Genomic DNA, 26,782 nt, shown 5'->3' with positions numbered 1-26,782 from the left:
GAAAGAATCCCATTTGGACTAACTCTGCAGATCCCCCCAAGGTGCATTTAGAGGCACTGAATGCCCAGGACAACACGGTGACCATCGTGGCTGGAAACAAACTCCGCCTGGAGATCCCTATCAGTGGAGAACCAGCACCCAGAGTGGTGTGGATGAAGGGAGAAAGGGTGAGCGATGACCAACCTTTTCTGCAAAAAGTATAAAAATATACCAGAAACACCTGGATTAAACTAGGCTAATGGGTTTTTCAGGTCATCCTTGAAACAGGAAGTCGAGTTCGTGCAGAGACATTTGCAGACCACACCTGTCTGACTATTGATATCACAGAAAGAGAAGATACTGGAAACTACAAGATTGTCCTCCAGAATGAAGCTGGAGAAGACACGGCCAGTATTAAGGTCAAAGTTGTGGGTAAGACACTGAAAACAATGTTTGTTTGGGTGATGACATTAAGACGATGTCAATCTTATCCTATTTTTTTCTATCTAGATATCCCAGATCCCCCTGAGGCTCCTCTGGTTACTGATGTGGGTGGAGACTGGTGCACTATGACATGGGATCCTCCACGCTATGATGGTGGTTCCCCCATTCTTGGTAAATCAACTTCGCATATTTATATTTTAGAAGCCTGTTAAGCTAAGTTGAGTTATTTCAAATGATATTTTAAAAAACACTTTGGAATATAACTTTAATCTCATTACACTACCTATATTTTAATGTCACCAAGGATTTATTTGATCAAAAATACAGTAAAAACAGTAATATTGTGAAACATTATTAAAATTTAAAATAACTGTTTCCTATTTTAATATAATACACAAAACATATGTAAACCAATTGTTAAATTAAATGTAAATCATTTCCTCCATAACTACTTGCATTTTAAAAACTGTTTTACATAATTGGTCATCATGAGGAATTAATTGTCCCTGATGGACAGAAAAAAAACATACTGTAACTTTCAGAACTTCACTAGCATTATAAGTAGACCTCTGGGGAAAAAAATGAAATGATTTTTAAAAATTATCATATGACCCCTTTAAATATGCAGTTGTGCATTTGAGGCTCTTATTAGCATAACATATGCATATGCATAAGTTAAAGAGGCCATATTATGCCCCTTTTCAAATTTTTGATTTTAATTTTGGGGTCTATTCTTAATGTTTTCATGCTTGAATGTTCAAAAAACATTATTTTTCATGTATTTTACATTGTTGCAGCACCTCTCTTCCCAGTCTGTCAGTAACACTCGGTTTAGTTCCTGGCTCTATGAAGCCTCTCCTTCCAAAAAGCTCAATGTGCTCTGATTGGTTGGCTGGATCAGTGTGTTGTGATTGGTCAACTGCTTTGAGTGTGTTTCGTAAATGTCATGCCCCTTTACCATAACTACGAGTTTAAACACTCGCCCCATTTATTTACCTATGCCTTGAATGGGAATTGGGAATTATTTAAAATTTGCGGCTATTACTGTAATATTGTGACATACGTTCCCGGAAGAAAACTAAAGACTACAACCGAAGCATTTCAGGGAGTTCAGAAACAGTGCTTACTGATATAGAGAATAACTTCTTTTGGAGTGGACATTGTGCTTTTTAATTGTTCATGCTCATACAGCATTACACACTAAAGAAAGTTGGAAATGTAAAAAAGCATAATAGATCCTCTTTAAAGCATGATTATTTTTGATATATCATAGGATACTTCATTGAGCGAAAGAAGAAACAGAGCTCTCGATGGATGCGGCTGAACTTTGACCTTTGCAAGGAGACCACCTTCGAGCCCAAAAAAATGATTGAAGGTGTGCCATACGAGGTGCGCATCTTTGCAGTTAACGCTATCGGTGCCTCCAAACCCAGTGAACCCTCCAAGCCTTTCATTCCTCTGGGTGAGTACACAAGTGGCTCATCTGTATTATTAATTGGGAATTTGTGTCTCTTCGAATCAGTTATGTCATGAGCGCCATCTCTATTATGCAACATAATACGCAGTATGATCATTTAAGCAAATGCCATTAAGCAAGACAAAAAGCACCGCAGAGACGCCAGAGCTTGTCTGTTCCCTTTTGGGCTCCTGTGCGACAGGTGTTGCTGTGCTCACACCAGTATCCAAAACATTCAGTCTGTGACCTCCACAGGAGAGGCCTGAGATTTAGAAGATACTGAGTATGACTTTATAATGGCTGCCAAATCATCTGCGGATTATTATGTTATGAGATCAGATACTGTCTCTACTTCAGTCATAACTTAAACACGAGTTGTGCGAGAATAGAAGAGTCCAGACAAATGAGACCCCTCGTGAAATTCATGACATACCAGGGTGATCCTCTCTCACATGTGTTTGTGTGTGGAAGTACACATGTGTGGCCATCATTTTATGGATTAAAGGAATAGTTATCCAAATTAATCAAAAAATATTTTTTGTGTTCCATAAAAATAAGTTTCCCTGGTTCTTAATTAGTTCTGTTTCAGTTAATCGTCCCCTGTGTATTTAAAGGGTTAGTTCAACCCAAAATAAAAACTAGTTGTTTTAGAACAAATTATCCAAAAAATATTGGCTGAAAATATTCAGCAACACTAATTACTACCTTCATTAACTCCCACTAGCTGTGACCAGTGAACCCACAATGCTGGTGGTGGATGACGTCACAGATACCACAGTGACCATGAAGTGGAGACCACCAGACACGATCGGTGCCGCAGGACTTGATGGGTACCAAATTGAATACTGCATTGAAGGAAGTAAGACTAAAAACATATACGTTTTGAAGAAGTGGTTCACAACTGGTCGGTGTTGTTCATGCGGTTTTGTTCTATTTTTTTACAGCTGACGAATGGATAATTGCTAATAAAGAGCTTACAGAAAAAACGAGGTACACTATAACTGGTCTGCCAGTCGAGGGCAAGATCTTTGTGCGTGTCAAGGCCATAAATGCTGCTGGAGCCAGTGTACCACGCACCACCCAACACTCCATACTGGTGAAAGAGGTCATCGGTGAGGGCCTACTGCCACTTTCATTTTGCTATCTGAAATGCATCAGTTAATGTAAACTAATAACACCTATCTCACAGAGCCTCCTAAGATTCGCATACCTCGACACTTGAAGCAGACGTACATTCGAAAGGTCGGCGAAGTCGTTAACCTCGTCGTGCCATTTGTGGTGAGCCAACAGATCATGATAACAAACCCCAAGCTTATCGAATTTTTCCCTGAAAATGTCAAAACCTTTTTTTATCTTTTAGGGTAAACCAAGACCAAAAGTCACCTGGTTGAAAGAGGGTCAGCCGATTGAACAAACCATCAGCATTCGTAATTCAGAATGTGACAGCATCATGTTCATTCGCAAAGCTGAGCGCAAACATTCTGGGAAATATGAACTGAGCGTACAAGTGGAGAATCATATTGACACGGCCATGTTGGACATCCAGATAGTCGGTTAGTTAAGAAATATATATATCTTTGGATTTCAGTGGCATTGCATGGGTTGTAATTTTTACATTAAAGCTGCAAAAGTTCTATGATTTAACCTCGTTTCATTTTTTACATCACAACCAGCTGGTTTAACAGGGGTGTGTAGACTTTTTATATCCACTGTATGAAGTTCTCCACTGAAGTGCTGTTGAACATTTTCTTTTGCTGCCTGTTCCAGATCTTCCAGGCCCACCACAGGCTGTAAAGATCGATGAGGTCTGGGGGACCAATGTAGCACTGGATTGGAACCCACCCAAGGACAACGGCAATGCACCCATAATAGGCTACACCATCCAGAAAGCTGATAAAAAGACAATGGTCTGAAGAAAACTTTTATATATATAACAATATATATATATTATTACAATATATAATTCCTGGGATAATTTTAAGTGTAGAGTGCAAAAAGTCTGATCAGCATGTGTGTGTGTGTGGCACAGGAGTGGTACACATGTGTGGAGCACTACCATCGTACCTGCATCACAATCTCAGACCTGGTGGTGGGTAACGAGTATTTCTTCAGAATCTACTCTGAGAACATGGTGGGCTTAAGTGAAAATGCCACTGCCACTAAAGACAGTGCTCTGATCGTGAAAGAAGGTAAGGCTCTGCTCTGCTCTTCTCCTACCCATTTGTAAATTAACTGCTTGTGTAAATACTTTTTAAAGCTGCAGTAAGTGATTTTTTTCAATCTGAATACCACTTATAGAAAGAATTAAAGAGGACCTATTATGCTTTTTTAGAATTTTCAACATTCTTTAATGTGTAATGTTGCTGTTTGGGCATGAAAAAGATCTGCAAAGTTACAAAGTCTACTCCAAAGGGAGTTATTCTCTATAACAGTAAGCACTGTTTCTGAACTCCCTGAAATGCCTTGATTGAAATTTTGAGTTTTCTTCTGGAAACGTGATGATATTCCAATAATATCCATGATATTTAAGTAACTCCCACCCAAGGCATATTCAAAAAATGGGGCGAGGCCTGGTTGAGTTGTGTTAGGAGTGTTTAAACTCGTGGTTATGGTAAGAGAGCATGACGTTTTTTCCAAACACGCTCAAAGTGGTTGATCAATAGCACACTGGTCCAGCCGACCAATCAGAACACACTGTGCTTTTCAGAAGGAGGGGCCTCATAGAGACCGGAACTAAACAGAGTGTTACTGACAGACTGGGACCCCAGATGCTGCAACAATGTAAATTTATTTTTTGAACATTCAAGCATAAAAACCTATTCTAGTAGACCTGAAAAACAAAATCAAGACTTTGAAAAGGGGCAAAATATGACATTTTTAAGCTATGACAGCCCTGTAAACAGCAAAACAGTATCTGTGCATTTTAGCCAATCAAAAAACTTGCTCTCATCCAACCTCAACCAATGGTGGGAATTTGGGGTGGGACTACTAGTGGAAGTGTTTAAGTAACTGTTTGAGTATTCCTGTAGCTGATAAAGCATGGTGTTCACAATGTCAAGGTCATGTGTTTGAGTAACAGGGAACACATGTCATGTCATGTCAAACTAAAATAAACAAAACAAAACAATAAAATAAAACTGTATGTTGATTCGGATAAATCTGTTTGGCGTCGTTAAATCGCTTGCAGCAGTTTTAATCAAAATTCTTAAGCCTAACAAATTTGCTTTATAGTAGTAATTTAGGCCTGGCTGATGTGGACTTATGTGATGTTTTCTAATAATCTAAGAAATCACAGGGGAATTTACAGCCTTGAGGGCTGATGTCTTAATTAACACTACTTTACTAATCAACATCCTACTTGGTCTGCCTTTATATATTTAGTCAGGATTTTAATTTAAATGCACGTCCCTGAACATGGTGTAAAGGAGGGTCGTTCAGTCTTGCTCTTGGAGATGAAGTCTGTGTCCCAGTTTGATTACATATAATATACACTAAAAGTATATATGTTGCTGGAGATGGGAAAGTACATAATCTGAGTATTTACAGTGTGCCAGTATGAGAACATATCTTGATATTACAAGGCTAAAATTAAAAAGGACACTGAAAATATAAAGATAAAAGCTAATGCAAAATATTAATAACTATAATAGCATATAAATAACACTCATATAAGGACACACTAATTCTAATCTTATGTTGTGTTAGAATGGATAATATGACAATTGGGACACTTGCCTGCAGAATTTAGCACATGAACCTGTTAATCAAGGTTTGGTGTTTGAGCAGGATTGCACTTCCCTGGTGTAAAGTCTGAGTTTTGACACAAAGGAACTTTAAAGGCTTTCCTGGAATGTTAAAGGTACGTTCTGCACTTTATAGTAGCTTCACAATTTGATGATTCTCCCTGATACATCTCCATATACACTCGCTATATACTACAAACACAAAGCCACAAATTTATTAGCCACAAATTACTGTGACAACAGTAACCATGTGTGTTCCCAAGTGCAGATTTCATCTTTAACAGACTGTGTGTGTCACGCTTTGCCATTGCTGATGATAAATGTTGTCTCTTCCTCATCACATAAGGGAAATTCCCCCATGATACAGCTCTCGGCTTGTATCATGCAAAGTCCCATTCTCCCTTCCCCTCTCACTCCTCCTCCTCCTCCTCTTCCTCTCGCTCTCCCTCTCACTCTCCCTCTCAATCAGGCCTGCAACTGAAGAACCCAGAGTATAATGACCGCGACTTCACCGAACCGCCCACTTTCACTCAGCCGCTTATCAACACCTTCGCCATAGCTGGGTACAACGCCACCCTGAACTGCAGTGTGCGTGCCAACCCTAGGGTAGGTGACTGGCAGGACACAATACTAGAAAGGTAGGGTAAATTCAGATAAATTGGGACACTTTTTGCCATTGAGATGACTGGGAAAAATATCACCTTAAAGGGATAGTTCACCCAAAAATGAAAATTCTGTCATCATTTACTCATCCTCAAGTGGTCCTCAACCTGTATGAGTTTCTTTGTTCTGCTGAACACAAAGGAAGATACTTGGAAGGATGTCAGTAACCAAACAGATCTCATCCCCCATTGAATACCATAGTATTTATTTTTCCAACTATGATAAATGGGAGGCGAAATCTGTTTGGCTACTGATTTTTTTCCAAATATCTTCCTATGTGTTCAACAGAAGAAAGATATTAATACAGGTTTGGAAAAACTTGAGGCTGACAGATGACAAAATTATGTCAGAATGATTTTTGGGTGAACTATTCTTTTAAAATTTTTTATTTTGCCACATTTTGTCACCTGAGACAGGTAAGTCCATTTTTCAAGCACACTTCAGTTTAGATCACAAGACATAAAGTCCTTGTTTACACCTGAAATCACTAACTATGTCATTGTATCACTGCATTTAATAAGAGAAAAAATCAATGAAAAATCAGCTAGTTTTGTGGTATTATTATTTTAAATAACTTTCACTGACACATTAGGATTTATAGTATCATCATTTATACAACAAATGCAACGTGGTCACATGAGTTTCTAAAAGCCTCTGAATATAATTTGAGTAATCTGATCACCACACATTTGTTTAAATCTATATTTAGTGCTGTCAACTTAAACTGATGCTAATACCAGGTGTAAACAGGATAAAAGAAATTCAACCCTTGCTAAATGACCTGAAGTAAAGAAAATAGGAGTAAAAATTACATGCATTGAAGAAGTAATACATGAATTCCAATGATCCTATGAAAACTTATTGGCCCTTCACCCACACAAGGTTGTGGGTGATTTTGCTGGGCACCAACCATGTGCTCATGGCTTTACACCTGTAGTTAGTTCTTTGTGGCCTGACCTGTGAGTGTCCCAATGGGCTTAACAGCACCTGCTAGTTATAATCTTTGAGCACAGACTCACTGGATCATATTTTCTTACTGTCAATAACTCAATACTCTACTGTAACTAACACATGTGAGAAGATAGTTAAGCAGTTTTCACTCCATTCACACTCCATGTGTTTGATGGATTGATGCTGATTTGGTTCCTCTTCACCAGTGATGTTATCTGTTGTTTACTGTGTATTCATACTATACTCCATTACTGCTCTCAGCCTAAGGTGATCTGGATGAAAAACAAGATTACCATCATAGACGACCCACGTTACCGCATGTTCAGCAACCAGGGTGTGTGTACGCTTGAGATCCGCAAGCCCAGCCCGTTTGATGGAGGTGTTTACACCTGCAAGGCTGTCAATGACCTTGGAGAGGCTCAGGTGGACTGCAAACTAGAGGTCAAAGGTTAGTCTGTGCATTAATATGATAATCCATTACCTCAGATATGGATAAGGCATCTTAAAAACACTCGTTTAAGGGATATACAGTCATGAAGTGATTCAATGTGGAATATTACACCTGAATTTCATTGAAGAGGAATGTTAAGGCCCCAATATACTTCAAGCGATATCAAAGAACGAACTGGTCATTTTGAGCAAAATCAGAACTTATCAGAAAATTAACTTTTTTTTGTTTGTTTCAGGCGTTCAAAATAGCTTGCCAAAGCAAACTTTTCGGAAAAGTTCACTCTGGTTGGTAAACACCTTCAAACTACCATTGGTCCGTGGCGAAATACGTTGTCAATCTGGGGCTCCACCTTCTTTGATACCTTTGAAATCTTCACTGGTTAATTTTTCTGTTCAGTCCATCGAGGTCAGATGTCCGTGAGTTAAAACACGAACACACCGGAGAGCTGCTTTAAGCCCGGAACACACCAAGCTGACGCTGACGAACTAGTGGCGATGAAAGCAGACTGCGGGCTTGGCTCAAGTCGGCAGCTTCTGGGTACAAAGTTGCCCTGACACAACAAACCGATGCTCGACAGTTAAGTAGCACGTCCGTTCTACGCCTGCGTAAGAAGAAATGCCTTTCCATACCAGCAGGTGGCAGTAGCTGAACAGTCAATCAGAATAATCAAATGGCCCGACTGACCAATGAGTTCTCATATTTGTCATATATGTTTGAATCAGCCGAAAAAATGAATCAGCCGAAAAAAAGCCGGCGAGGACCAACTTCAGCACACTGAGAAAACTTAGTTGGCCGACAAACAAAAACTGCCGACTGTCGGCTTGGTGTATTCAGAAGCTTTTGGCCATGTCCACACTAATACGTTTTCGTTTGAAAACTTATATTTTTCTATCCATTTTGGCCTTCCGTCCACACTGAGACGGTGTTTTAAGTCAACGAAAACATAGATTTTGGAAAACGCTCTCCAAAGCTGATAAATTTGAAAACGCCGTCTTCGCGTCGTAGTGTGGACTGTAAAAACGGAGGCTTTTGAATACGATGACGCATTTTTAGTCATATTAAGCAGTCATATGACCAATTCAGCCAAGACACGTCTCCCAGTCTACATTCTCGCTTGCTTTGGCCACTTTATACTCTTGTGTTACTCGCAGCAACAACTCCACCACACTGTCGGTCCATTTAAAAAACTCATTGCCTTTCCTCGACATTGCCTCAAAGTTTCAAAGAGCCGGAAAGTAAATAAAAGCCTAGCGGGAATGACGCAGGTCGAAGCTTTACTCATGCGCAGTAGGGGGATGTAAGTGTTTTCATACGTTTCAGTGTGGATGAGCAACTTTTGGAAAACGTTTGAAAATGATAGTGTGAACGCGGAGCGTTTTAAGACGAAAACTCCGTTTTCAAATATATCCGGATTAGTGTAGACGTAGCCTTAGAGAAGAAATTAAAATTGTACTTCTAATTGAAAGCAACACACTGTTTTTCAAGTTTAGTACTATAAAAAGCTGCTTGCTTAGTTTAAAGCAATATATTGTATTAAGTGTTATATAAATAAACTTGACGAGCTCTATGATCAGATGCTTTCTTAACTACTGTTTTCTCACCGCTTTAATTTTTTGTTGTGTGTTTATTTTGTTATTGCGAGAAAAGTACGCAGCACATTTATATACACATCCCTTGTGGCGTCAAAATGTTCACTAACTGAATCGCTGCAAAGGTATTTCAAACTTCTTTTTACCCCTAAGCGAAGAACGAAACCTTGAGTATATCGGGGCCTTTACTGTTGCGTAGAACCCTGTTTGATTCCACTATCCTGTATGTGCTTTCAAAACTCAGTCATTTTCAATGAGGTAACCAGCAGAGCTTAAACAAAAGACTAAATGAGGAGCCTGACAAGGGTTCATTTGCCTTCAAGAGCACCTCAATATAACTTCATTTCCTTACCAACCTACACGCTATTTTTACACCTAACCAACCAATTAATGTGCACACGATTACAGCACTTTGGTCCACCATTAATTCTGTTTTTGTCTTTTAAACTGGTTATATGAACAATGTCTTCTGTGCATTTCAAGGGTAAGTACAGTGTAAGCCATATGATAAAAAGGCTTAATGCTCTCTTCACCATTCCATTCATTTATATTTATTCTATTTGTTTGTATTCTACACTTGTTTACAATAGTATCCTTTGTTATGCTGAGGCTCTTTTCTTTTTTGTAATAGCCAAGAACAACAATAGAGCATTTATACAGTATTAAAACCTGAATTAATTTATAAAATTAACAAATACTACAGCTTGCAACCAATTAAAATATTTAATCACAATTAAGCACAGGTGTTATATGCGCTTAGCACATTAATGCATTTAGTTTTTTTCGAGCTTTAAAGAGAATAAAATGTTTCCATACAAAGGCTGAAGATGACTTAATGTTCTTAAACATCCCATCAGGGTTTGATTTAATAAATAAATTACCTCTATAAAAAACCCCTCTCAATCAGTTGTGTCAAATAAAATGTGTTAATGCCATTTTTAAAATAATTAATTACATACATAAATAACAGTTAAACGGTGTTAACCTGTTGATTTAAACAACCTAATTATTACTTTACCAGCATTAGTACATTCACATTTGAAGCTATTTTGAGCTGAATCAACTTTCAATATTTAGATCATTTAATTATATTATTATAAAAATCAAATATCCATACATATACAATATATAAAATATATTGTATATAGTATAATATAACAAATATATATGTTTTCATACTCTGTCATACCTTGCCATATTGCTGTGTTTCCCTCTTGGTAGACTGTGTTATGTCCTTTAACTCCTTCATGTTAAATCTGTAATGACTAAGTCAGTGATGTACCCTGAGGCACATAATAACTCCCTCATGTAAACTTTGGGTTTAATCCGTATTTTCTTTTCTCCCCCAGTCATCACTCAGGAATAGTTACTGTGTTGTTCTCATTCAAGGTAAGCTTTCATATGGTTTCGGGCATATGAAGCTTATTTTTCATTCATTCTGCATCCCTTGGTTGCCAATAATCCTGCTTTTGCTCTTTGCTGGTGTGTAATGCTCTAGAATTTGAGAATTCCTGAATCAAGAATGTTTTACAGGATTCTACAAGAACTCCAAGAACCAGTTTAAGGTTTTATAGGAAAACTGGGTGAATGTGATTTCACCAAGTACAACCTGTCCCTGCATCAACATCTTCGTTCATCCTGGGACAACATTCCAATCAGATTTGAGGGACACATTTACAGTTTATGTCAAGTTTAGTCTTACAACCAGGGTTAGCTGTTTTTACATCGGTGTTATTCACCTATCATTTCCCTCTGATTTTAGGGATACGTTTTTGGTAGGGTTAGGTTTAGGGGTAGGGATAGGATTAGAGCTACATTTTCGGACAGGAATGTTGTTCCAGGATCAACAAATTATGTTATTTGTGTGTCTTACTTAAAATCATGGTGACCAGGAAAACATCTACAGAATTTATACTGTGCATGCTTTCGACAGAATCAGTCAGTGTTGGGAAATGTTACTTTTAAAACGTAAAACTTTGTGCTAATCATTATAAAAAAAGTACTGTAACTAATTATGAAAACATGTTAAATTACTTTTTCTCAACAGCATCTAACTAAGACTCTTTCTCCTGCAGAATGGAAGGGCAATGCTTGGCTTGCAGCCACTGGAAATGCTACTTTATGATGTTCTACTTTAAAGTGTTTGTCCCCCCCCCAACATAGTTTGCATGCAGTGACATATAGGTTATACCACAAAACGATGGCATATTTTCATTTACCAGCACTATTTTGAAGTATAAAACTTAAATCTGCATGTCAGTGAAGCATGACACACTCCTTAGACCAATATCCATCATGCTTACGCAACACTTACCATACATGTGCACCTTTTATCCCTATTTCTCCCAACGTGGCTAAGAGAATGGATTTCAACAGTACATTTATAATTAAAAAAGTAATGTGAATTAATTACTTGACAAAATAAATGTAACAAGTAACATTTACTTCACTCATTACATCAAACCATAGTGTAAACTTGCTGAAGTAAAAGTCATAGACACTAGAATTGCCACAAAATGGGATGTTTCCCATTTCTCTTTCTCTCAGATTCAAAACAAAGTCAATACTAGCATCCCTGCCCAAAGTAAAACTCGATTCTTATGTATTATTTCTGCCGGTTGTGCTTTGTAAATTTATAACGGTGGTCATACTGCATAATGCAGCTTCATTTAGAGCGCATTCAACCAATCATGCAGCTCAACATGCTACAGCAAGCAAAAATAAGCAATCATGAAATGTGTTATGACTGAGCGCCTGAATAGCTGCAAAAGCTTGCAGAGATATGATTGTACTCACTGCCTCAACATTTGTGTTGCACCTGCCGAACACTGACAAATTCCTGTCCTGATTTTACTGCTTTTCCTTCTCTTTTTGTCCGTCTCTTCCTCTTCTCTCTGTACACAGTGGCCCCAAAAGGTTTTTGGACACTTAAGTCACACTTAAAAATGGCTGAATGTCATTGCATTACCAAATATCAAAACCGACCCTTGTGGGGAAAAAAAAAAAATGCACTAATACAGTACTGTGCAAAAGTCTTTAAAGGTTTAAAACTAGTTATTTATATCTTTTTCCGTAGTGTGTCGGTGGGAAATATCAGTTTACATTTTCAAACATTCATTTTGCCATTATTTGTAATAATCCAGTGAGATTTTTGTATTCACAAGCAGTCTGACAACAGCCACAACAGTTCACTTTGTAATTCAAAGTTTCAGTAGTAAATTTATAGTTTAAATAATATAATGTCTTCTTTAAATAAGTATACTTATTTTGATGTGACTACTAAAGCACATGTATTGGCTATAATTTTAACTGTAGTGTGTTATTTGATATTACATTCAGTAATGTTTTAAATGTAATGAATTGCAATTTTATTGTTACAAATGGGTAATTATAAATATATTTAGAAAAAATACATATATAAGACATATAAAGTATATTTAAGTTTACTATAAATGCTTGTCAGTATATTCTGAAGAACACTTTAACCATATTTCAAAGACAATAAAAGTATAAAACTACACATAAAGATGTACTTAATTGGCTCAAAAAAAAAAAACACTCTAAAGTTCAACTAATTGTACTTAATATACATATTTATACTATGATAATGGATTTTCATGTAATTGCAACTAACATGCAGTATCAGAAAACATTACATTATTGTTATATTGTTTCCATAATAAGTACTTTTAAAAAGTGTGCCTGCAAACAATTATGTTCAGGCTTTTCTGAGCATTTTTTGTGTCAAGATGATTTCTGGTAGAAATCAGTTCTCCAGAAGTTCATACAGGTGTCTTGGCGAACAAGCGTCCACGTTTTGAACAATTCATCTTTTGTTTTATAATTTGAAACCTTACAAACATATTTTTTATGAAACATTAAGTTTTAAAGGCCCACTGAAGAGTGTTGGAACATGCAGCATTATTCATGTGTAGACGTAATTTCAACTGAAACAGGAAGACAGGGCGATATATCGAACAGCCCCGCCCCTTTTTTAAAAATAGCCAATAGCATTTCATTTATGTTACAGCTCGTCAGAGCTGTTAAACTCTGTAAAACCTCAGTTTCCTTCTAGTCTTTAACCGTTTCTCCTCATAATGTCCTTTATATTGCTTATATACTTTTATTTTTTATTAAATAAATGGCACTAGGTTTGATATTTTATATAATACAAAGATTTTCAGACATTTTAAAGCATGGCTTATGTGTCCAAATGTGTGACCGCTGTGAAGAACAAATATGTATCTCATAGTTTCATTGTTTTCAATGTCATTTCTCTGACTCTGTCTATCCTTCCCCTCTTTCAGGAGGTTTTACGTTCTTTGAGCTGATGAAGCGCGGCGTTCCATTACACCTCATTGATAAGTACATGAACGAATCTGAGAAGTCAGAATCAGAGAAGAAAGGATCCAACTGAAGGCTGATTCACTCAATGATTACCCAGATATCCCTGTCACTACTACAAATTATGGCAGATGTGTCTTTGGCATGGTATGCTTTGTTCAGACATGGATCTATAGTTAGAAACGTCTGTGTCTGTCACTGTGCAATCGTGTAAAGCTGTGTTTTAAGAAGTGCCACTGAAACACAGATGCATGTCTTTAGTGAACTGGATTGTAGCTTCAAAATATATCACAGATACACATTTTATTGCGAAAGACAGAGCAATCAGTTATACAGTATGGTGATGCGGTTCATTTATGTTTTTCTGGGTCTGGGTTTTGCAGTTTCTGTCTTTCTTGTCCTTTTTTTCTGCCCGTTTGATTTTACCCCTGAGTTTTCCAGCATCATTCTCTAATGAATCTACTGAAATACACTTAGATTAGCAATATCAGTACTGTGCAACTGGCAGATCAGACAGGGTGAGAGAGACATGTTTGTTTCTTGATAGTACATGCCAATGTTCATTTTAGCATGACAGCTGAATAAATGTCTCTATATGAAAAACGTGTTTATTTCTTGTTTTAGAAAGTATCTTATTTTTCTGCAGATTGCAATATAGCCTTCTCCTTTCTCCATTATGCATAATTACAAATTTTATTTTATTCATTTATGCCTTTTTTAGGGAGGCTTGTTTGTTTCTCTTGCTAGATATCCTTTGGATGTTTTATTTATCAATCTATATTGCTTCTCTGTCTCTATCTATATCAGGGTTCAAATCATTTCTAAATAATAATAAAAAAAAATGATCCCATTTCTTTTGTAACCTTTAGGAAACCATTTGGAAATTCAAGTCTAGTTGTTTAGAAATATTTGACGCTAAATTGTAATGGCCAACATTCCACATTTCATTTTTTCGGTTAATTAAATGCATCATTCGGGTATTTAAAGTACAACTTTATTCTTTTGGAATTTTCAGTGCAAAGACACTTCTACAAAAATGCATAAAATTGTGCATAAGTACATAATAAACAAAACATCATAAACATCTATAACACAGTCACAAATAAGGACAGTATTTATGATTTGCCAACATTCTGTTCAATAATGAACCGAAATGAATGAAAAGTGCTCAAACAATGTATTGTTACTATGGTTACCAAAACAATTTTTAAATGTTCATGAACATCTATTTGTAAAAATACGCACAATGACTGTAATCAAAATTTTGTGGTTACCCGCTTGAAACACATATAATTAAATTACTACAAAAAAAATCCTCTTCAACTTTTCTGTTTTGACTTATTTCGGCCTTAATTTGGGTCAAATCGCCTCCATGATTTTCACCCTTCTAGAAATATGAGGGCAGGTATGACAGGTGTTAGTCAATACCTGCTCACCTCCAGAAATCAATGTCATTTCAGTAATATTTAGTTATTAATATTTTAAATTAGCTTTTATTTTTATATTTTCACGTTTTATTTTTAGTGATTTCTAGTGTCATTTCTATTAGTTTTTTTTTTAATTGCAGCTAAATAGAAAACAAATATTTTTTAAGTATTTTTTAAAGGCCCACTGAAGAGTGTTGGAACATGCAGCATTATTCATGTGTTGACATAATTTCAACTGAAACAGGAAGACAGGGCAATATATCGAACAGCCCCGCCCCTTTTTTTAAAATAGCCAATAGCATTTTGTTTATGTTACAGCTCGTCAGAGCTGTTAAACTCTGTAAAACCTCAGTTTCCTTCTAATCTCTAACCGTTTCTCCTCATAATGTCCTTTATATTGCTTATATACTTTTATATATAATTTAAATGGGTCCGATAAGTTTTGCGGTCTGTGCCGACTTGCGCATATGATCCGCTTTGTGCTCTTGTGTCTCTGGACCGGAGCAGACTTTGCTCGCGTTGCGGCGGTTCATGTGACACTAGCGTGAAAACGGACTATTTACACTGTCTGAATCGTTCCCTATTCTCTATGTAGTGCACTATGTGCCATTCACTATGTAGAAACTAGTAAAAGTGAACAAATGACTGATTTCAGCCGAGGCTTCAGCGTTTGTAAGAGCGTAGGAGGAGGCGGGACTTCAGATTCTAGAGAGCATTTGATTGGACCGAAGATTTGATGTGAAGCTGAAGTGCGATGTGATGTCATGAAAATCTGTGATCCGTTTTAGCGGAAGTGAGAGACTGTAAGATTTGAATGCTTATATCTCCTAAATGCGAATTTTGTCATTGTTTTGGAACACACCAGCTTATTCATAACATTAAGGTTAACATTTTCATAATTTAAATTTTGATTTCAGGGGGAAACCAACTTAAACCAAAATCTGAAATGTTGCCTTTGCATCTAACTTAATTAAGTTGAAATTTTTCATCTAATATTTACCCTTTATTTTACTTCAGCTGCATTTCAATAAGAGAAAACGATTTTAATCAATTTAATTAATTAACAAGACTGCCTGTAATGTAAACCAAAACATCAACATCTGCGCCCCTGGTGGTAAGACGCGGTACCGCAGCCGTTCAAATTTCCCGGCTGTGTCCTCTTCCGGACGGCAGTTTCCTGCGCCTCTACGTTTATCTGTTGTCAACTATTAGGAACGGAGGAGGCTGTCGGTTCCGCTCATCAAAATGACTCTCCACACGTAACCACCGCAAGCTAATGTCGTCTTCTAAGTGGACACCTGGGGATTAGGACCAAAACATTGCACTGACCCTGCCAAAAGAGTGATCATAATGCCTCAGTGCGCGTGTCCGGGGCCGCTGTCCGCGGTCCAGCTCAAGCGCCTGGAGGAACACAAGTACAGCGCGGGCGGTCGCTCTCTCTTCGAGCCGCCCTGCCAGATATACTGGAACTGGCTGGTCCAGCAGATCCCGACGTGGGTTGCGCCGAACACGCTGACCATCACTGGACTCATCATTAACATATTAACGACGGTCATTCTCGTGTATTACAGTCCCACGGCCACGGAGGAGGTGAGTTCGGACGCGAGCGAAACTTTGAGTGACAGCGTTACGTGTTTCATTCTATTTAAATGCCCTGCCACGTCAGTTTTAAAAATAAACACTCACATTTTGGACTGCATTGCTTTCGGTGGTGCTGAACAAAGACTATAAATACACAAGTGACAATTTGTGGCTTCGTGGTTGTGCATTTTTGGTCACTGTCTGTTGTAGCATACTGGTTTATCGATTCACGTTTGGTTACACTTTATTTTAAGTTGACTTTATTACAGTGTAATTACACAAATAAGGACTGAGGACGTGTACTTACTATAGGTTAAAGATTAGGGTTGGGTTTGGGGTTAGTTACTTGTAACTATGCGTCATTTACTGTTACTATAGTAAGTAGTACATGTTACTACCTCACCTTAAAATAAAGTGTTACCTGACGTTGTAGCTTTGCAAGGCATTGTAAGCATCTGCTTTATCAGATTTATTGACCATACAGATCACTGTTTGCTATTTTAGCTGTTGACCCTGTCTATCTGATTCTGGGCTGCACTGTTGTTGACCACATGTCACAGTACCCTGTGTCATATTTCCAGAATCACAGACTATAGTCCACTGGCAAAGTCCAGATTCCTCTGTTTATTGCTATGCAGCTCTGGAGATTGCTGCTGAATGCACAACTTTAACCCACCTGTTGCCAAGATAGAACACAGATAAAGGGAGTTTAGAGTGAACTTTGACCCGGAGACAAACTAATTGGTCAAGTTGCCCAAAATAATAATATAATTCATATCATAATCATATAAAAATATTTATAAAACGGTTAGTTCCTGTCCTTGATTCTGATTGGTCAATAGCTGTGTTTTATTCACGATAAAACACGGCTATGACCGCTTCACCCAATGGTTCTGTGTATTACACGACACACTTAGCAACTCTTTATTTATTTATAAAAATTATGAAAAAGAGATCGATTGAACGAGTTTATTACCTGCATTCAGATTGAGCACTTTCCTTCAGGTCAGTCCTGTTCATAATAAAACATCTGATTAAATGTCTGCTGCAATATCTTGTCCTTTTAACATTTAAGGGGTTTTCCCGTGACTGACAGCGCTAGTCAAAGCATTTGTCAGTTGCGTCTTGTTTTTTCAGTCTTTTCAATGTAAAAGTCTTCACTACTGACTGACACACTCATAAAGACAGTCTTTGCCGCCATCTAATGGCGTAATAATGTAACTTCTGTTGCTGTTCACGGTTAGGGACTGTTTTTTCCAGCGGAACGAAGGCTTTTAGTGAAAGTTTACTTCATGAAAGTTGCATTGATATATATTTTTGGCTTTAATATTTGTATTGTGTGGTAACCGTTTTATAAAAGCAATAAGGTACTCGAGGCTAGTGCTATATTGTGAATAAGTCACAGCTGAAGGGGTTGCAGGCCTAACAACGTCCTTCAGCCGTGACTTATTCATGATATGGCACAGCCTCTCGTACCTTATTGCCTACTTTGAAAATATATAATTAATCAATATTGCAAGAGCTGCTGTACTGAATATTAGCACAAGGCCACAGGTAATATCAACTGTGCTGATATTCACTACGACAGCACAATTATGAGTGTGTTTTTAATCTCACAATTTTCTTTTTTTTTTAAATTATGAATCAAATTAGAAGACTGGAACTATTTTTTTTCTAAACCTAATAATTAACATTATATTTTTTGTAAACATGGCATTCAAACGTAAACTTATAAGTAAGCATTCATAATTCATTCAAAATATTTGTATTTTAAATAAATGTTGTTCTTTTGAACTCTATTTGTCAAAGAATCCTGAAAAAAATGTATCATGGTTTCCATAAAAATAAGCAACACAACCATTTTTAACATGGATGATATTAAAAAAATAGTTTCATGAGCACCAAATCAGCATATCAGAATGATTTCTGAAGGATCACGAGACACTGAAGATGCTGAAAATTCAGCACATTTTAAAATATACTCAGACAAGTGTTTCACAATATTACTGTTTTTACTCTTTTTTTTTTTTTTTTTTTTTTTTTTTTAAATTGCAGCCTTGGTCAGCATAAGAGACTTCTTTCAAAAACATTTAAAAAATTAAAAAATCATCCCAACCCCAAACTTTTGAACAGTAGTGTAAGTGTTGCGTAATTTAAAACAAAAGGCATTAAGATATCAGATAATACACACCTCAATATTTTTATCAACATATTTAGGCCCACATTTCATCTGACAACTACTTACAGTGCATCATCTCCAGTTACTTTAGTACGATGTAAATTATCAGTATCTGTGTTTAATATCAGAATCGATATAATATAAATTCATGTAACTGCATAGGCCTGATATTGAGTTGTGTGTCCTGTTCTCCTAACAACCACCTGATAGATTTAGGAATCACATCCACAGTAACAGACCTAACAGAGAGAATTATTTAATACATTAGAGGCCTTCAAGAGTTTTATTTTTTTTAATGAAAAGTACTTAAGTGATGGATCTGAAACATGCAGGGGGTTTATTTTGTTTTGTGAATGCGCAGTGAAACCAGATGGCCTACATCTACTCTCTGGGAAATCGACCCAGTAGGCTACATGGACTTTTGCCCACACTGGACTATTACATACACACACTTGTACATCTGTCTTTGTGAGGACATTCATTGACACAGTGCAATCTCTAGATCCTTACCCTTTCCATCACAACTAAGTGCCTAACCCAAACCCTTTCCCTAAACCTACCCTTAACCTAATTATGACCTTGTCCTAAAACCTTGTCTTCACCCTCAAACAGGCCTTTAAAGGGGACTCAGAAATTGAGGACTAGTCAAAATGTCTTCAATCCGATGGTCTAAAACTCAAACCGGTCCACACAAAGATTGTACAAGTACACACACACACCTTTACTATCTTTAGCATTTAGCATTATCCACGATTATTTCAAAGCACTACACAATGTTGTATTGGTTATTCACAGACACAGTCTTTATATAACAATACAATACGAGAGGCTGTGCTGTATCGTGAATAAGTCACAGCTGAAGAGCTTATTCACGATACAGCACTAGCCTCAAGTACCTTATTGCTTTTATAAAACGGTTACCACACGATTCAAATATTAAAGCAAAAAATACTTATAAGTTAACGCTTTCACTAAAAGCCTTCCTTCTGCTGGAAAGTCCCTGACCGTGAACAGCAACAGAAGTTACATTATTCCACTATTAGATGGCGGCAAAGACTGTCTTTATGAGTGTGTCAGTCAGTAGTGAAGACTTTTACATTGAAAAGTCTGAGTTGTTGTGAACACGGAACAAGACACAACTGACAAATGCTTTGACTAGCGCTGTCAGTCACGGGAAAACGTAGGACTGACCTGAAGGATCACTCACTCGATCTTTTTCTCACAATACTCTTCTACATAATACAGTAAGCTTCAATGAACAATATTAATTGAGAACAAATAGTTTATGTTGTTAAGAGTGGTTGCTAAAGGTGTTGTGTAGTGATACACAGAACCGTTGGGTAAAGCAGTCATAGCAGTGTTTTATCATGAATAAAACACAGCCATTGGCCAATCAGAATCAAGGACAGGAAATAACCATTTTATAACTCTTATTATGACACCTGTTACTATATTACACCTATATTAATATGCTAAATCTTATATTTCCAATCTAATCTTAATGTTTTAGAGGCCTGGATAAGCAACAAACTGAGCATTAAATCAAAGGAGGCAATAATCCAGGGAAGACAATTATGCCAGTTTTGTCTAAGGATTTAAGTCATTTCACATCTATAGCTACATTTTCTTTCTTTCACATTATTTGATTATTCTCACTCTGCTTAGTTACCTTTGAATAATGTTTATGGCTGAAATGCTTCTTTCCAAAATCACCTCTCAGCAAATTAAATTATGGCAAAATAGTCGAGATAACTGTATCTATTAAAGGAAATAAGATAAAAAAAAAAGCTCCTTTGTGTCCATGTTTGCTAACCTTGATAAGTTTTGTTTTCAGTCTCGCACAAAATAATATAAACCATCCGTATCTACAGTTAGAGGTCAAAGTTTAGTTTTAGGTTTTGTTTTCTCTCTTGGCACAAGAGATCTGAAAGCTTGAGTGGTTGAATGTAAGAAACTGCAAATAAAAAATCTCAAGAAAGAGCATTTAATATGATTTGGAAAAATGATTATGCCTCATTGGCTTTGAGCCCAGTCAAACAAGAAGAACTGGGTCTTAAATATGCTCATTTGTTCAGTTAATGTTGGCTCAGCCTTTATTTTTTCCTTCATATCTACCCTTTTTAGGCTCCAGGTTGGGCCTTTATTCTAAGCGCGTTAGGTCTCTTCATCTACCAATCACTGGATGCCATTGATGGAAAGCAGGCCAGACGGACCAATAGCAGCTCAGCTCTTGGGGAGCTCTTTGATCATGGCTGTGACGCTGTTTCAACAGGTATAACCAGCCAGACAACCTTTCGTCTTTTAATAATGAATAATATTTAGTAGTGCTTTCTCAGGAAACCAGCAGTATTACTATTCACTCTCAGAAAAAAAGGTACAAAAGCTGTCACTGGGGCAGTACCTTTTCGAAAGGTACACTTTTGTACCTAAATTGTGCATATTCATACCTTAATAGTACATATTAGTACCTAAAAGGAAAAAAAAGGTACCGCCCCAGTGACAGCTTTTGTGTTGTTTATACTTACAGTTAGTGATTTGAACAAACTGCTTTTAAATTGTAAGCAAACACCTAGCAACATCCTAAAAACATTGAAAAAGTCTATTTTCTATGTATTATTGTTTCCAATAATAATAGTGGATAGATATTGTATAATATTTTCATTGATTAGTAGTAGATTTATGCTGTTTGTTGTGTATTTATTTACATCTATACATATTAACAGCATTCTAATTGGATTGCTCTCTTAGTGTTTGTTGCTGTGGGAACGTGTATATCCTGTGGGATCGGCGCTTACCCTAACTGGATGTTTTTTTGTGGCTTTGTGGGCATGTTCATGTTTTTCTGCGCACACTGGCAGACGTACGTGTCTGGAACACTCCGCTTCGGATTGTGAGTGCATCTGTTCACGGCTTATTCGACTGAATTCATTGAACCTGTCTGTCTGTGTGATTTTTTTTTTCAAACTGTATTTTATCAAACGGTTTCTGCAGGGTTGACGTGACAGAGGTCCAGATTGCTATTGTAATCATGTATATCATGACAGCATTCGGAGGAGTGAGTCTTTGGGAAACTAGGGTACGTCATTCACCTTCTTTAACAGACTTTTGCATCACACTGAGCCTCTGAAGTTTCTTTCTCATAATGTTCATAAATTCACTCCCAAACCATCTACACTGGAAAAGTCCATTGTGGCCAGTCACAGTGTGGTTTCAAATGGAAAACAGACACTCCATGTCTATTTTTGACTTGTTGCTGAGTTACTTATTAGTCTGAAATAATATAATTTTACTTACAAGTATCATTTTGTGTGAATTGACTGCTATTATATTTGATATATTTAAGTAACTTCTGACTGTAACATCAAAGTGAGCTTATAATGTTTCTGGCCTACTAATTCAAAATTTTTTTTTGCATCAAACCATATGTGTACAATCATTGATTTATATATCAATATATATTGCAAATCTTTTTCCTCACGTGTGATTTCACATCTTTTTATTAATATTTTTTAATTATTTAAAGATTATTCACAAAAAACAAAATAATAATAAAAATACTAATATATTAAATGTAGGTAAATATAATATAAATATCTATTATATCATTATTATTAGTTTTGTGCATAAACAAAAACATGTAAATAAATAACTTATATTTATATTATTATATTTATATAGATAGATTTATAATATATTTACCTAAATTGATATAAATATAAATATTAGTTATTAATAATTTATGTTTATTTATATGTTTATGCACAATACTAACATAATAATAATATAAATATTAATTTATGTTTATTTATATGTTTATGCACAATACTAACATAATAATAATAATAATATACATTTAGGTAAATATAATATAATAATATATATATTTTTTTTTTGTTTATTTGCAAGTTTACTTACAATACTAATATTATAATAAAAATAATACATTTAGGCAAATTTAATATTAATCTTTATTAGTAGTTTTTATTCATTTACATGTTTATTCACACTAATATCATAATAAATATTTAGGTTAATATAGTAAAATGTAATAAATCATGATTATGAGTAGTTTTTATTTACCTTTATTCACAATACTAATATTATAATGAATATAAGTACATTTAATTTATTATTATTTAAAATAATAACCTCAGTTGCATTGTGACAACTGGGTGCTTGTAGTTAACACATGGTTTCAGATCATTCTTTTAAAAGGATTCGACAGACTATAATATATTAAATATTATAGACAATTTACTGGGGGAACCAAAAAAAAAAAAATTCAGATCCTCCAAAACTGTGAATCATGACAGAGCCCCCCTTCTGAGTGTGTTCTTTTGTTTTCTGCCTCCTGTCGAAGGACAAAAAGACTGTGAAAAGGTAAATATAGGTAAAACTGCTACCATGGCTACCAGTCACCCATAGACATGATCTTGCCAAAAAAGCAGAAAACAGCAGAATAAGTCAACACGCACATCAGTCTTTTCTAACCTCCCCATGTAAAGCATGCTCAGAGCTTTAGCTTTGCCTCTTCCCAGCACCCCTGCTCACATGAGACACAAACTAACAGCTATTCTCATATTATATATTCTCATATCTTTCAACCAGTTGCCTGTTCTTGGTGTGAATTTGCAAACCTTTCCAATTCTCGGCATCATCGGCGGGTTCCTGTATTCAACCTATAACTACTTCTACGTCATCCTGAATGGTGGTGTGGGCAAGAACGGCTCAACTGTCGCAGTAAGTGCACTCCAGCAGTGCATGGGTCATTGAGGTCTTCATTGTTTCTGTTCTTTAACAGCACTGAATCCTATTTCAGTCATGTTTTTTTTTTAGCTTAATGCTTCATATTATAACTCATTTGCAAGGTTTAACATAATGCAAAGTGAAGAATTGTGGTCTTAGTACTTTAACAGTGCGTATCTTCCTTAGGATACCAGTGTGTTGTCTCCTGGTCTACACATTGGCCTCATCCTCACTCTGGCCTTCATCATCTTTAAAAAGTCCTCCAGTCAGCTTTTTGAGCACCATCCTTGCCTTTATGTTCTTACATTTGGCATGGTGATCGCCAAGATCTCAAATAAGCTGGTGGTGAGTGTTTCTCATGTAGCTGGTGCCTACATGAGGAATTTTTAGTTACAATGAGCATCGTTGTTTCCTTAACCAGTCATCCAAAACGATCAAAAATGCATAAGGTGTTTTCAGATATGCTTTGCTTTGCAGGTGGCCCATATGACCAAGAGTGAGCTTCATCTTCCTGACTCAGCTTTCATTGGTCCTGGACTCCTCTTCCTAAATCAGTATTTCAACAGCTTCATTGATGAACACATCGTGCTTTGGATCGCCATGGTGAGCCAGAAACATTAGCGTATAATGCTTCAGTGTTTTTTTTTTCACTTTATTTTTGAAGATTTTTCAAACATACTATAAAGCTAAATGGTTTATGACCAATGCATTTTATGAACAAATTATGGAAGCTTGTTTCTCCCACAGAATAAAATAAATTATGCTAACTGCAACTTTTTGTCTCACAACTCTGGCTTTTTTTTTTTCTTCAGCATTTTGAGATATAAACTCAAAATCGTGAGAAAATGTCAGAGTTGTGAGCTTTTTTTCCAGAATGCAAACTTTATAACATGCAATTGCAAGACTGTCTCACAATTCTGAGAAAGTCAGAATTGCGAGATGTAAACTCGCAATTGTGATAAAGCAAAGTCCCTATAAAGCATTAGTTCACTTTCAAATAAAATTTTCCTGATAATTTACTCACCCCCATGTCATCCAAATGTCGTTTAAAGCCCTTTGAAGCTGCACTGAAACTGTAATTTTGACCTTCAACCGTTTGGTGCCCATTGAACTCCACTTTAAGGAGAATAATCCTGGAATGTTTTCATCAAAAACCTTCATTTGTTTTCTACTGAAGAAAGAAAGACATGAACATCTTGTATGACATCAGGGTGAGTAAATTATCAGAAAAATTTTATTTGAAAGTGGACTAATCCTTTAAGACAAGTCATTTCACTCGGCGGCCATCTTTGAAACAACTCTCGGGCATGCAAGTGCATCTCCTATCTCTTTGAATGGGGAAACATCAAATTCTCCAAAGCTGTCCACCAAGATTGATAAAAAATTTCAAATTTGAAATCACCAATGAAATCTGACAACTGTCTCATAAAGGGCTTGAAACTTTACAAAAAACAGCATTTTTCAGGCTGGATCAAGCTAATGTGCATGGCATGCGCAGTCCTAAGTGTACATCTCTATAGGAAGTGTTCGTCTGACTGTTTCTGTATAACCAGAGCTTCTAACGGCAGCTGCAGTGACACAGTGACTCTACCAATCGGTGATTGGCTCTCATTTAGAAGGGGGGATTTATTCCGCCATATTGCGTGTTGCACTTTCTCCCATTCATAATAAGAGTGCACCGTCCTTCTATATATAAAGTCTTTGAATAAAGTCAAAATTGTGAGATAATTTTTTTTTAATTCCATGGCAGAAACAAGCTTCCATAGCAAAAAGCATTTGAGTAAAAACTAAACAAGCCTGTCTTATCAATCACTGCTGTTTAGGTGCTGTCCCTGGTGGATCTGGTGCGTTACTGCACGAGTCTATGCCTGCAAATCGCCTCGCACCTACGAATCCGAGTTTTCAGCATCACCCCACAGGGCCACTCCCACAGAGACTGACAATTTGCCCGGCGGGAGGAGGAAGCGGGATCGAAGAATGAAGATGTCGTCCCGCTTCTCAAAGTAGAGCAGGAGAACCCCACCAACCAAAACCGCAACGGCCTTGACAGCGTGACCACCACAGACTAACAGAACTGTACGTTTTGCCAGGTTTGACCAGACCATCTTGAGTAAGACCAGCTCATATTGTTTTTTTAACTACACTAATGTACACTAGAATAACTCACTGGATGAAAAGAAAAAGTTTAGACCACGAAATGTACAAAACACGGCCTCAAGGCCAGGGGGTCACTTAGCCATGTTTTCTGTTGCCTTGAAATGGTTCATTTTGTGCTAGAATGAACTATAGATTATTATTATTATTATAATTATAATTTTAAAGAATACATTGGAAATTGTTGAGAAATCAAATAATCTTTAACTTAATTTGAATTGGCCAAAAAGTTTGAATAGAAAAAAAACCTAAATATTTCTCATCCAAAGCATTTGATCAAAGATAAAGATGAGAGGAAAGAATCCAAGAATAGTTCAAAAAATAATTAATGGGAGGAAACATTTTTGTCTCACTGTAGTATTCATCAGAATAGATTTGCACTTTGTTTTTTGGGTTTGATCATGTTTGTGAATTTTAAACAAAAAAGGGAAGCTACAACTGCAGTTTGGGCAATCAATTAATAATCTGCTGTTTTTTTTTATTAAGCTCATTTTCTAAATCATATAATGTCCATCATTTTATTTAGACTTCTTTTTATACCTCTGATCTTGGTAAAGTACAAAAGTATTACATATTTCGTTATTGTTTTTAAGACCTCATATAGTCGACAAACTGCCAATGGTTTACAACACAGAACCATTTAGGATTTTTACTGTCATTAAAAAAGCAGCTATTTGTAGATCTCGCAAGACTTTATATAAAAAATAAGAATCAGAAATAAACTTTGCCCAAACAGCCATTGTAGCTTTAAGAAGTAATAGGAAACTTTTTGTGATTGTCCAGTGATTACAGTGTATGTATTTATTTTAATAATCTGACTGAATTTAGTGTGAAATTAAGTCAAGCCTGTTTAAAACAAAAATAATAATTGAAAGAACGTAATTGTCAAGGATTGTGGCTGTGCACAAAAACAGGGACAAGAGTTTTTTGGAGGGGGTTTCGAGGGATTTTGGGGGGGGTGTTGATCCTCTGTGCCTGTTTTATGATGCACTATCTCTGCCTGCTTAGAATCATCTCCTCCCAAAGGGCTAATAAAACAATAAATTTTGTGTGATTTGAATAGAACCCTGTCTAA

The 26,782-nt window shown here is 36.4% G+C and overlaps 2 protein-coding genes across 30 annotated transcripts in view; both read left to right on the top strand.

Annotated features, from left to right (window-relative positions):
- mybpc1 (myosin binding protein C1) overlaps positions 1–15,247 on the top strand; it is a 41,729-nt gene extending 26,482 nt beyond the window's left edge. For 9 of the 29 annotated variants that reach the window (XM_067391958.1, XM_067391959.1, XM_067391957.1 and 6 more), the window contains 13 exons: positions 31–167; positions 252–411; positions 490–594; positions 1,697–1,885; positions 2,604–2,738; positions 2,824–2,991; positions 3,069–3,157; positions 3,240–3,432; positions 3,647–3,786; positions 3,909–4,068; positions 6,092–6,228; positions 7,498–7,684; positions 13,584–15,244. In XM_067391958.1, the coding sequence (XP_067248059.1) occupies positions 31–167; positions 252–411; positions 490–594; positions 1,697–1,885; positions 2,604–2,738; positions 2,824–2,991; positions 3,069–3,157; positions 3,240–3,432; positions 3,647–3,786; positions 3,909–4,068; positions 6,092–6,228; positions 7,498–7,684; positions 13,584–13,693 (1,910 nt within the window). In that variant the 3' untranslated portion in view covers positions 13,694–15,244. Of the gene's footprint in view, positions 1–30; positions 168–251; positions 412–489; positions 595–1,696; positions 1,886–2,603; positions 2,739–2,823; positions 2,992–3,068; positions 3,158–3,239; positions 3,433–3,646; positions 3,787–3,908; positions 4,069–6,091; positions 6,229–7,497; positions 7,685–10,625; positions 10,666–13,583 lie in introns of all 29 variants that reach the window. The other 20 variants (XM_067391965.1, XM_067391964.1, XM_067391962.1 and 17 more) reach the window with 7 other exon arrangements.
- A 957-nt stretch (positions 15,248–16,204) lies between these two features.
- chpt1 (choline phosphotransferase 1) lies at positions 16,205–26,750 on the top strand. Its single transcript, XM_067391980.1, has 8 exons — positions 16,205–16,637; positions 20,932–21,079; positions 21,556–21,697; positions 21,799–21,883; positions 23,416–23,547; positions 23,740–23,898; positions 24,031–24,156; positions 25,377–26,750. The coding sequence occupies exons 1-8, from the start codon at positions 16,398–16,400 to the stop codon at positions 25,491–25,493; spliced, it is 1,149 nt and encodes a 382-aa protein (XP_067248081.1). The 5' UTR covers positions 16,205–16,397; the 3' UTR covers positions 25,494–26,750.
- The last annotated feature ends 32 nt before the right edge of the window (positions 26,751–26,782 follow it).

Source organism: Chanodichthys erythropterus, chromosome 8 (genome assembly GCF_024489055.1).
Source record: "Chanodichthys erythropterus isolate Z2021 chromosome 8, ASM2448905v1, whole genome shotgun sequence".
In the NCBI taxonomy this organism is placed as follows: Eukaryota; Metazoa; Chordata; class Actinopteri; order Cypriniformes; family Xenocyprididae; genus Chanodichthys; species Chanodichthys erythropterus.
The sequence above is the reverse complement of the archived record's forward strand: the minus strand, read 5'-3'. Positions and strand labels throughout refer to the sequence as shown.